Raw genomic sequence first — 13,015 nt, 5'->3', positions numbered from 1 at the left:
AAACATGTTGCCTGGTCGGACGAGCCTCGTTTCAAATTGTATCGAGTGGATGGACATGTACGGGTATGGAGACAACCTCATGAAACCATGGACCCTGCATGTCAGCAGGGGACTGCTCAAGCTGGTGGAGGCTCTATAATGGTGCGAGGCATGAGCAGTTGGAGTGATATGGCTCCCTTGATATGTGTAGTACGACTCTGACAGGTGGCATGTATGTAAGCACCCTGTCTGATCACCTGCATCCATTCATGTCCATTGTGCATTCTGACAGACTTTGGCAATTCCAGCAGGACCATGCGACACCCCCACTCATCCAGAATTGCTACAGAGTGGCTCCAGAAACACTCTTCTGGGTTTAAACACTTCCATTTGCCATCAGGCTCCCTAGACATGAACATTATGGAGCATATCTCTGATGCCTTGCAACATGCTGTTCAGAAGAGATCTCCACCCCCTTGTACTCTTACGGATTTATGGACTGCCCTGCAGCATTCATGGTGCCAATTTCTGTCAGCACTACTTCAGACATTACTCAAGTCCATGCCACGTTGTGTTGGGGCCCTTCTGCATGCTCACAGTGGTGCTACATGATATTAGGCATGTTAATCAGTTTCTTTGGCTCTTCAGTGTAGATGTCATTATAACGTCCCTTGTGTTTACCCATTGCGAAGACACTGTTGTGGGTAGTTGCAGTGTTGTGATGAGTTATGACTGTTTTCCTTGTGCTAAAAACAGGTCTTTTTTTCTCAAATTTTTGTGTCCAGATTTGTTAAAAGGGTAGAACAATGTTCTGCAGTTCAATTATCCTCTTCCTAAAGACACTTCTGTGGGTATCATGAATTGAAGCTCTGATTTTCTATACTAAGCACTTTAAGGCCATGAAGTCAGTGATGGAGAACTTTTCTTCTGATCCTGCAGTGTCTGTGAGTGAATACTTGTCAGCACTCAACAGTTCTGAAGTGCTCAGTTCAGTTTCGTACATCACAATTCTCCTCAGCTGGCTTCCTGATAGTATCAAGAGACTGGAGACTTCGATAATGCATCTCCAAGAGGCTGTGGGGATAATGGAAGATCCAGTTTGGAAAATCAATGTTGTACCAGGTGAAGTGAGAAGTGTAGTTTCAAGTAAACTGCTGGCTGTGCTGAATAAGTACCCTGGATACTCAAATCATGTTACTTTCTGTTGCTTATTTCAATGTGAAACTGTAGAACCACATGAGGATATAGTTCCTGTCACAATACCTCCACATAAAAATGCGCCATTGACTTCTTGTGAAGTTGAGTGATTCTTCTCTATTTACAAAAGCATGTTGTCGGACAAAAAACTGTGCATGGCAACAAAGAATTTGGAAAAGAATAGTATAATGAATTGTGCAACCCATTCCAGTGTGACTTAAATGCTTGAACAGGAAACACTTGTACTTCAGTATTTTGTAGCAGAAGTGCACTGATTAAGAATTAACTTAGACATTTTATTAGCCTACTGTGAACTTCTGTTTTATATTTAAAAAAGAAAAATCTTTGGATTTTACGTATATTTATGCATGTATTATTAATTTGATATTACAGGAAATCTGGGTCCTAATGAAGACTCTTTTCTTCTGCAAACCAGCTCTTTTTTCTCAAATATTTGCATCCAGATTTGTTAGGAGGTTAGCATAATGTTTCCCAGCTATTTTTCCCTTTTGAAAGTGTTTATTGATAAGTTCCTTTCACATCCCAAAACACTGGTGCGATGACTTTTCCCAGTGATGACATTCTGTTCATCTTCTTTGGAGCTGAAGAAGTCGCCTCTGACTTTTGTTTCCATTCTTGTTTTGATTATAGTGTTTGATGGTCAATCCAAGTTCATCCATTGTCAAATACTGATGCAGAAAAACGCTTTTGTTTTTACAAAAATATGCCAAGCATTGTTCGGAAATAGTCTTGAGTTGATATGCCTCCAGTCTTGCACAATTCTTTCTTACGTGCAATTCTTCGTGTGAAATGTAATGGATGCATTCTTTTGAAATCCCAACAGTTTTACCAGTTTCACACACAACTGTACTCCGATTCACCAAGATCATATCGGGATTTTTAAACCATTTCTTTTGCAACTGAACTTTTAAAACTCTTTCATGGTCTTGTTTAAATTCAGCTACCCATTTTATCACAGTGTAAATTGAAGGAGGAGAGTCATATCATACATGTTTGTGAACCTTGAAAGAATTTAGGAAGTTTTGTTTGTAACTTGATTGCTTGTATGGGAACAGTAATACAATTCACTACAAATTGTTTCTGTATGTAAAGTGAAATAAGACATGTGAAATGTCAGGTTGGTGAACACACGTGCCTTCAATGTAGGACATACTGTTAGAAAAATGGGGAACAGTAAAATAGCAACCAAGATGGTGAAGTACATGGATCTTTGACAGAGATAATAAATTGTGATCCATTCATGTTCTAATAATGTGAATTTCATTTAAGTGAAACTATAAACATAACTGCGAAGAAGTTATTTGTATTTTATGATCCTCTTAATTTTGTATACGTAGGTAAGGAGCTCAGTTATTACAGTTAAGATAGAGTTGTAGTTCACCAAGTCTAAAGCGTCGGTAAGCCACACGTACCTCTTGGACAGTGCTAAATGGCAAGCACTTTTGGGCTATTCAGCGCCTAATGTGTGTTCTTCAGTGGCTACCATTAGGTACTAAGGCATAATATCTGGAGAAAGATAGGATCATGGTGTAACATGAATTCTGTTTTTCAGGAATACTGGTACTGTGTCACACGACAAACCTTGAATAACTTAGCTTTACGTTGCCAGCATTTGCAAAAGCTGGATCTGTCATGGTGTGGAGGTACTAAGACTATTAAGTCAGCAGATTTTGTTCAGTAAGTAATCACATTTTTAGGTCTTTTAATCTTCTGATTTCTTAACCATTTAAGCTAACCTCTTACTAGAATTCATACCTTGCAGATACAGTGATTTAACATAATATTTTTAAAATGAGTGCTATGAGGGATTAATCTGGGCAGGACCGGGATGTAATCAACGTAGAAGTAAATGCCAGTCTGGTGTTAAGGAGGTCATTCACAACTTTCATTGGGAGTTGCATTGTTTAGTGTTCTGAATATCACTTAAAGAGTCTTCCTGAAGTACTTATATAACTTACATAAAATAATAAAGATGAAGTTTGATAATTTTTTTACTATTTATTTCAGGTTTATTAGTGATTGTGGGAGCCAGCTGACACATATACGTTTACATTCTTGTAAATTCATTGATGATGAAGCTCTCTCCAAAATAGCTTTTACTTGCACTAGACTGAAAGGTTTGTGTTCTGTGTTATATTCATAATATTCTTTCTCCATTGAATGTATTGTTTTAATCTGTGTTTGCCATCTCTGTCCTACAGAAGAATGGATAGTTTACATTTGTAAAACATTCAATGAATATTATTTTCCTATAAATCTACATCTAGAAGACTTTTTGAGATGCATTACATCATTGATAAATTCTGCAAAGCTTTATTAAAGATGAATATCAGATATAAAATTATATATTATTGTTATTTTTAAGCTATTTTGTTTGTCTGTCTTTACAGAATTGGGCCTTCGCAATTGTACTTCAGTTTTGGATTCAGGGTTTAGGAAAGTACCAAACTTGAAACACTTGGAGTACTTGGATCTGTACAGAACATTAATTGAACTGGAACCATTACAAAATATCCTTAAGGCGTTGAAGTACTTGAAGCACTTGAACATTGGTAAAGTATGATGACATTGATTTTGCTTGAAAGTTGAAATACTTTGGTTTCCAGCTGAATAATCTCAAAAATGTAGAATATTCAGATTTATTTCTTTGCCTTTGTTTTTAATTGTCAATACTTCCCAACTGTTAGGAAGTACACTAATTATAAGCAAGAAATGCAAGGAAACAGTTAGGAATTAAAAAAAAAAAAAAAAGCATTTGGTTTATACACTTGGAACCTTATTTAGTAATGCCAGTAAAAGATATTTGCATTTAGTGCACTATTTTTGTTTAAATTTAACAGCAATCGTTTATAGAAATGAGTCTAATCACCAGTCAGGCTGATCTTATATCTAGTACCTAGTCACGAAATCAAATTGCAGTTGTATCTTTCCAGAGACCCAAACTAAACTGGTGCTCAGTCATGAACCTTAGTGGAACATCATTTACCTGTTAAAGCATAGATACACTGCATTCATATTGGAGAAAACATAATCTGTTTATTGCTATTGCTGTAGATTGCTATTTCCAAGACAAATAGCACTGCCAGAAGATATCAGTATGACAAAAATCGACCTAACTTGCAGACTTTATCGGTGTACACAAAGGTGTCAGTATTCATAGACTGAGGCTCTCTCTCAGCTCCATGTAAAAGTTGCTTCTTCGCGAACACTGAAAAACTGTTTTTATTTTCTTGTACTCGTCATTCTCATATGACAGAATCCTTTAGTAAAATGTTATGTAGTTCCCAGCCAGGTGCAAGCTTTTCATTCTGATGCCACCTCAGGCAGTTGCTTCTTGCTGTAGTTTCTTATTTATTCAAGAATATTGTCATTTGAATGCATAAAGCTGAATGACTCCTGCCAATCTTCTCACCATGAAAGAACCTAAGGCAATTACCATAAAAATGAGCATGAGACTTATGTGACAAAAACCAGTGATACTGAAAACTTGAACATAGAGATACTTGATAAATATAGTTCGGCTTCCAGCATGGTGTAAGCCTTTCAGTTTTATGCTTCTTTGGAGGCTTGAGTGTCAGTTGTAATGTTTATTTAATCAAGGACACTTTTTACATGGCCTTACTAGGCAGAGTGGATTTTATACCAGCTCTTTCCACCAAAGAAAAATGAGATGAAAGGAATGGTACTTGAGACAGATGCATCAATAACCAGTGCTCCTAACTACTAGCCTACAGAGGTGGTTTAGTGAAACAAGTAAGAAAATAGATAGGTGACTAAAAAAGCAGTTGACTTTTTTTCATAAGAATTTATTTTAATGCAGTACTGAAAACAAATTGTTAGCCTGTCAAGTGTTCTTATTTTGTGTAACTCCCATAAAAGATGTGACCACCATCACATCTAGTGGTCACCAATTTTATTGATAAATTGCTGCCATAAATCTCAATGCCTTGTTATGAACCTCATTGATTAGCACATACAGTTGCAGCACTGAACATGGTATGCTGAGGAAAATGATTTTCTTAAAAATTTTGTGAACATGTATTCTCAGAGACCTGCAAAACTTAATTTTGGATATTAACAATAGCATACATTTGAAAACGTATCTAATCTAAAAACCAAATTGTTGTACATTTTTTTCATTTACAGGCCCTTCATTAAATGCTGTTATATGATGCTTGTCTTCATCTATTAATGATGTGGACAACACTGTAATTTATGCAGATAGAAATGAACATAAAGTTTGAAAAGTCTCTGTAGATATTGCCTGGAAATCCCAAAATTTACTACTGCCCTTCAGGCAGCTTGGCTGGATTTCTTTGTACCACTACTTTTCCATTATTTATCTTCTGTGGAATTTGATTACTGGCAAGCTGTTCATATGTCCCACAATTGTCACTACTAAATTTTATCTAAATTCTTTTAAAAGATGGTGACCAATAGATTTCAAAAACTTTAGTTCATGCATCATACCTTATGCTGTGTGCTTTTCTACAGTCCCCCTCACTTTAAAACTGTCGATTATTGTATTACATATTGATGTTGCAAATTGTTTTTATTAAATTTCCTTTTTTCTAGAGTGCTACATTGCCACTTCCCATTGTTGCTTGGAATGTTATCTGTTAATGAGTTTACAGTGGCAATTTTTCTGAAGTCTTCTCAAGTGTTACAGATGTCATCATATGCCCTCTGTGTATGTTAAAGATGATAACTCAAATCACTTGCTGTGAGAAAAAGAAAGAGAGAGAGAAAAGAAAAAAAATTGCAGTGGGCACAGCATTTGTCTCCCCATCAAAAGGTGACTGGAGGGTGCGTTGGCCTGGATAGATCATGCAGGTTGTGAGGATGAGGTAGCTGTGATGACCACATTGATGCCTGTGGCTGGCTTAAGAACCAGTGTCTTCTCACCTAAACCTGGTGAATACTGGAAGAAATAATCAGGCCAATGCCAGCTGCATCTTGGGGAAAAGAGGCTATTACTGGGTGTGGCTTCTCTGCAGGTGCCTGCTGTGGTGCCTCCTCCAGCTGGGTTGTCAGTAGTGATGGCGAACTCTGCCAATCCATTACAGGGTTTGGTGTTGAATCTGCATCCCATAGAGCTGCTGCCGCAAGTGTGTAGAGGTGAATGTCTCCTGACAAAGGTCTGTGATTTCCCAGCTGGGAGAGACCTTCAAGGAGACAGCAGTGTTGTGATGACTATTTACTTGGTACTGCAAGTTCTTTGCCAGTTGCTGAAATGGGAACGGAATTGTAGGTGGCACTCTTGTGGTGGATCCTATTGTTGGTGAAGAGGTCTGTGATGGTTGTGGATTGTGGAGCACAACTGGTTCTGGTGTCGTGACTTCTCTGGCTACCGTAGCAATAATGAATAGCACTCGTGGTGCGGTCAATGGTGGGCACTTGACCATGTCAACAGACTTAAGACTGATGCAAGACAAGGTTTCCCACCTGAAAATGGGGTGTTGATGATGGGATGGGTGGGCTTTTTGCTGGATGCTGCATGTCTGCAGATGGAGGAGTTGGAGGATGGTGCATAGTTGGCAGTCAGGCAGTATGTCTGTGGGACTTCACCTTTCTACTGGAACAGGTTCTCAAAATAAGTGTAAGGTTGACTTCTGTGGAAGATTCTTCCACAGTTTTGTTCATCTGTAACTGGAAGGTTCACAAAATCCTCTCGGCCTCATCATTTGATGCCAAGTGGAATGGTGCTGACGTTAGATGCTCAAACCAATTCCATTGGCATATACCTGAAACAACTGAGAAGTGAACTGAAGGTCATCACATGACATCAGTGTGAATGGCAGGTTTTCTAATGCAAAACATTTTGTCAGTGTCCAGATGATGTCGTCTGTGGTGGCTGACTGGAGGTTAATGAGAATGTGACTGGAAATTGTGTCCATAGTTAACCATATAGTGTCATGAAATGTTCCCATTGTGTGAGCACGGATTCGATCCCACTATTGGGTGGATGCAGGCTGAGGGAACAAACTTCCATGGTAGTGGAAATTGCTGATAAGTACAGACGGCACACATGATGGTGCAAATTGCTGATAAATGCAGACGGCACATTTGTGAACTATGACTTCAATATCAGTGCCAATGGCTGACCAGTTGACGTGTCAAAGGCTCAGGTTCTTCATCCAGCACACGTTCCAGTGTTCATGGTGAAGCAAACACGGGACATATTCATTGAGAGAACGTTGACACGGCACTCGTCACCACCACCAGCAAGATTGATGGATAGCTTGGGACTGAGTCATTAAAAGTGAATGCTTCACTTGTATGAAGTGTGAGCTAACCATTCAATTTCATTGAACTGGTATTTCAAACACTTCACAATTCTCACATTTAATAATATTCGCAACTCATTTGATTCAGCCATGGCCATTATCCTTGCTTACAGCATTTTCAAAAATCTTCGAGAAAGTAATGTATTCAAGAGTGGTTAGCCATCTCAACAGTAATGGGATACGTAGTAAATCACAGTTCCAATTTCAAAAATGCTGTTCCACTGAGACAGCAATATACAATTTCACTGTCCACATAATAGAGTTTTTAAATAGTAAAATGGCACCAATAGACATTTTCTGTGACTTGTCAAAAGCATTTGATTGTGTGAACCATGACATTATGTTACAGAAATTACAATTCGATGGTATAAATCGAATAGCATATGAGTGGTTTAAGTCATACCTACAGAACAGGAAACAAAAAGTTTCTTTATATGGGTCAAGTGATTTAAATAAGTTTGCCACTTCACCTAACTGGGGTGAAATTACATTAGGTGTTCCACAGGGTTCAGTCAGGGGTCCTCTTCTGTTTTTGATATATGTGAATGACCTCCCTTCTTATCTGAAACAAGAAGCTGAACTGACACTGTTTGCTGATGATACAAGCATCATTATTAATCCAGTAAAAGAAACTCCAATTGAAAATTATGCAAATAAGGTCTTTGAAAAAGTCATTAATTGGTTTTCAGCAAATAGGCTTGCTTTAAACTTTGAAAAAACACAGTAAATCCAATTTTTTGCTGCAAAAAGTACAGATCCTTTAATACATATAACACATCAACAGAAGTCAGTAGACAGGGTAGAGCATACTAAGTTTTTGGGTGTACATATCGATGAGAATCTTAATTGGAAAATTCATATTTTGGGTCTTCTAAAGCAACTAGGTTCAGCAACTTTTGCAATCAGGATAATTGCCAATTTTGAGGATATAGAAATTAGTAAGCTAACATACTTTGCATACTTTCACTCTCTGATGTGATACAGAATAATATTTTGGATTAACTCAGCACTTAGACAAAAAGTATTCACTGCTCAAAAGAAAGTCGTTAGAATAATGTGTGGGGTTCGTAGTCGCTCATCTTGTAGGCATCTTTTTAAAAGATTGGGAACTCTTACAACAGCATCACAATACATTTACTCACTAGTGAAATTTGTTCTCAACAACATGGACCAGTTTAAAAACAACAGTGACATTCATGATTATAATACCAGAAAAAAGAAAGACTTACACTATCCTTTACTCAACCAATCTTTGACACAGAAAGGGGAAAAATATGCTGCTATAAAAATCTTTGACAAATTACTTGGTGAAATAAAATGTCTGACAGGCAGCAGTAATAGCTTCAAAAATAAATTGAAATCATATGTCCCTGACAACTCCTTCTATACCATAGATGGATTCTTGCATGGGAATAAATAAATCTATAAATATAGTATATGCATGTTGTGCCATATAAGGGAATGGGGTAAATAATAGAAATATTAAACTTTAACTCTGTACTGTAATATAGATATATTAAAAAATCTTGTTTCATATGTGCATTTCTTGTGCACTTGACACGTTCCACATCATAACAGCTACCATAACGTGCGATTGATCAATGGAACACGCAACCAATTAACTAACTAACTCTCCCTCTTTCCCTCTCCCTATGTCGGTGCTGCATGATTCTCCCCCCTTCATGTCACAGTGACATCCTATCTGTCAGTGTGGTCATACACCATTAAAGATATAAACAAAGACACTGACAGTGTGAAGACGGCAAGCGTGCAAGCAAACAACTTACCTCGTGAATCTGGAACTGAAGCATGCGCAGAATCCACGATGAAGAGAGAATCCTCCTTGTAGGAATATTTATCTTGTATACATTACTTACATATTTGCACTAAATGACACTTTGAGGATTAGCCTAATTAAATCAAAAATTAGTATATGAATGAAAATAAATGGACTTCCTATTTATTCTGAAGCTAATGTTCAGATATTTGTGTTTAAAAACATCATTTGTTCCACTCTTTTTCCTGTCAGGCGATTGCTTCTGTTTGTTATAAGGTGTCCTGACTTCGATAACACTCTCTCACACAGTGTGGAGGTTGCATTTTTGCAAGTTCAGTGTATGGGGCATATACAGACAGCCGTTCAGACCACCATTGAAGTATATTGCCGTGCCACTGTAATAGGTGTTCTTGCAAATATTTGTCCACTTCCACTATTGCAGCATCTCTTGGGCGTGTATTACTCTACAGCTCAAAAAACAGCTCATCAAATTCAACCCAGAGACAAGAAGTAGAGTCAGTGATTGAAACAGGGATTTGGATTTTTGCAGTAGCTGTCGATGTGTGCATCACGTATTTCTCACAGTGCCTGATCAGGCTTAATTTTACTTTCCCACCAGAATTTTTATCAGAAAATCCATATAATTTGAATGAAGAATCCAATAAAGTTATTTCTGGAAAAGTAGAATTATCCTTTCTACCATGAAATTCTGGTTTAGCTCTTCAGCCACCAGTTGACGAATATAAACTTCAACACACTGACCACCTGATCCCTACTCATTTCTTCATTTTACAGCCATTGAAAACTTTCAGAACTTCACAGGCTTGTCTTATATTGTCTGTGGTCAAGTTTGGAAGACCTGGATAATTGATAATTACAAGTAACATCAAGGAATTCTTGACATCAGCTATTCTTTGTGGCACAGCAAAGATTGAATTCCACCTTGTGATGGTATCCTGTTTTAGTGTCAGTGTTTCAATTGTTCCTGCATCTTTTTGAGTTTCATACTGACGTGAACTTTTTTTAAAAAACTTCAGGATGTGTACAAAACAGGGGATATGTTTACAAGCTATGAGTTTTATAGCTGCCACAATATTAGCAGTTTTGTCACTAACTATACACATGACTTTCAGTTCAGTGCCCCATTTCATGGTAACAGATCATAGCTTGTCCGTGAGATTTTCTGAAGTGTGCCTTTCACTGTATTGTAATCACTGTAGGGGAAGACCCAGCTCCAGGTCCTTAACAAAGTGTGCTGTCAACATCAGATATCTCTCATTTCTGATTGAAGTCCACACATCCATTGTCAACACAACTGCTTCTGTGGAATTGATGCTGGTTTTCACCATTCCCTTTATCATAGCATATTGTTGTTGGAGAAGTGTTTTGGAAATGGTCTTCCATACTGGCATTGTGTAAGCACCATTCACTTTACCTACGAACTTTAGAAAAATGTTTGCTCTTAACTATGCTAAACAGTACATAATCTTTCATTGCAGACTCCAGAAGTGTGACATCTATCTCCTGATTTCTTTTGGTTGGAAGAGGCTTTGCAAAATACATAGAAAGTGTTCCTTGATTTTGAGGTCGGCTTACTGCTATTGAAGTACTGTTATACTCTGGAACTGACTGCTGTTCGGTTCTGACAATTGCTGATGTTGGTTGCAGATTATCTGGGCTATCTTCTGAAAGAATATCAAAAGGTGCAGGAACAGAAAGCAGTAAATGCTTGACAAACAAAGACACTGTTGGATGCATCATACAAACATGACGAGCACGATCAAATATATTTCCTCTCTTATACGAAGTAGACTTTGAACAAAAGTTGCACTTGGCTTTCCTATCACCTATATCAGTGAAACACCAAATTTCACTATTTTCCTGTAATTGCAAGTTGCTAGCCATAGTATAACAGATAACAGCAAACAGATACAAAAACTACTTTCCAAATAAAAGTTAGAGAGATTTTACCAGAAATTGTACCAGTGAATTTAAAGGATTATTACTCTCCACAAAAATAATATTGACAAGAAAATTTATGATAAGTTGATTAAGGTAGGTATATAGATCATCTTGGCAGTGGTAAACATATTCATCCTGTTTTGGACTGAATTATAAGAGGAAAGATAGCTTTCTCTGTTTACCTTTTCCATGTCCTCTTCAACTATGATCTACTTAAATTAGATCAGATGCTGTAATTGTGCAAACCATTGGATTCCTAAAGTTACACAGTTCTTCCATTTTTTGGTAATGTTATTAAGTATTATGTAGCTTTATTGAGTGAGTGGGGCATAGCGGACAGAGTAGCTGCTGAATGGCAAATTGAGCTGCTTCATTGAACGCTTCACCATTGAGTGTGAGTGAATGAATAAAGAGTTCACAGGAATGAGCTGGTTCAACCCATTGCTAATTGTCAGTAGCACACACAATGACACTGCAATATTTGAGCTGGAAATACATTTGTAAGCAAGTGGTGGCAGAAAATGCCAAGCAAGCAGGCCATCTGTGAAGCATCCACTGTCGTACTTGCTATGATCCTCAGCAGTGGCCTGTGCTGTATCGATGGCCATGATGGAAAAATGTCAGTCGCCTGCTTGGTGGTAATGTGTTTGTCAAAACATACGTCTGCATTTCTGTCAAACCTGTCCCCATCAGCAGTTGTGACACTGTGCCTGCGCTGGTGTACTGATGAGTTTCCTGGTTCCTGGTAATTATTTTTAAAATTATTTAATTGTATAGATAAAAAATTTACTCACCAAGCGGCAGAAGAACACACACATAAAAGAGTGTTCTGATTGGCAAGCTTTCGGAGCCATATATTATTTTTATATAGCTGTATTTTATAACTGTAAGAACTAAGTAACAATGCCCAACATTACAGATGTGCTGCTCATTCAGGTATGTATACTTGGGGACAAAAGTAGCTACCAAAGGCATACAATCCATAACCAGGTGAAATTTGGATCCATGTGTGGAACATGATGACTCTGTAGATAAATGCAGGGTCTGACTGCTCAATCTGTGAATAGTTTGTTTGCACTGCCACCAGTGTTTTATAAGCAAAGGCGATACCGTATTTACTCGAATCTAAGCCGCACTTTTTTTCCGGTTTTTGTAATCCAAAAAACCGCCTGCGGCTTAGAATCGAGTGCAAAGCATGCAGAAGTTCTGAAAAATGTTAGTAGGTGCCGCCACAACTAACTTCTGCCGTCGAATATATGTAGCGCTCGTGTTTGCTGCTATCTCATTTAAATCCTGTCTGCCTAATAAATTACGAAACTAGAGTGAGACAACAGCAAACGCGGAAGAATATACGTATCGTGTCATGTTTATATTCGTATTATTCTTGTGCCTAATAGTGATACTGTCAGAAATGAAGCACGGCAACTGACTAGATTTTAAAATCTAAGATGACTCTAATTTCTGTGCAGAATTTGATGTACTAAAGAAGCAGCCGCAAAGATTTTCAAACGGATAAAAATTTTGCCTAACTCTCGTTCAGAACATGTTGTATCATACGCAGTCTATTATTTGGTTCTTGTTTATCATTATCAAAGAAAGCAGCAGTGTAAGTAACAAAAAATAGCAGTCTCTTGCCATTGTTTCGCTAATGAGACAATTCCTCTCTTTTTTTAAAAAAATTGTACGCGGCGGTAGCGCGCACAAAAACAAGCCATGCCGCGAGCGGCGACAGGCCGTAAACATGCACTATCAGAATGCGACAAACAATGCATGACACAGTACAGTAATGCAT

At 37.8% G+C, this 13,015-nt stretch overlaps 1 protein-coding gene across 2 annotated transcripts in view; it reads left to right on the top strand.

Moving 5' to 3' along the window:
* Positions 1 to 13,015, top strand: part of LOC124788198 (F-box/LRR-repeat protein 4) — a 166,034-nt gene that overhangs the window by 94,516 nt on the left and 58,503 nt on the right. For both annotated transcript variants that reach the window (XM_047255378.1, XM_047255379.1), the window contains exons 7-9: positions 2,750 to 2,874; positions 3,205 to 3,314; positions 3,588 to 3,749. In XM_047255378.1, coding sequence (XP_047111334.1) covers positions 2,750 to 2,874; positions 3,205 to 3,314; positions 3,588 to 3,749 — 397 coding nt within the window. The remainder of the gene's footprint in view (positions 1 to 2,749; positions 2,875 to 3,204; positions 3,315 to 3,587; positions 3,750 to 13,015) is intronic.

The sequence above is a fragment of the Schistocerca piceifrons genome, chromosome 3 (genome assembly GCF_021461385.2).
Source record: "Schistocerca piceifrons isolate TAMUIC-IGC-003096 chromosome 3, iqSchPice1.1, whole genome shotgun sequence".
NCBI classification, from domain to species: Eukaryota; Metazoa; Arthropoda; class Insecta; order Orthoptera; family Acrididae; genus Schistocerca; species Schistocerca piceifrons.
This window is presented reverse-complemented; position numbering and strand designations above follow the sequence as displayed.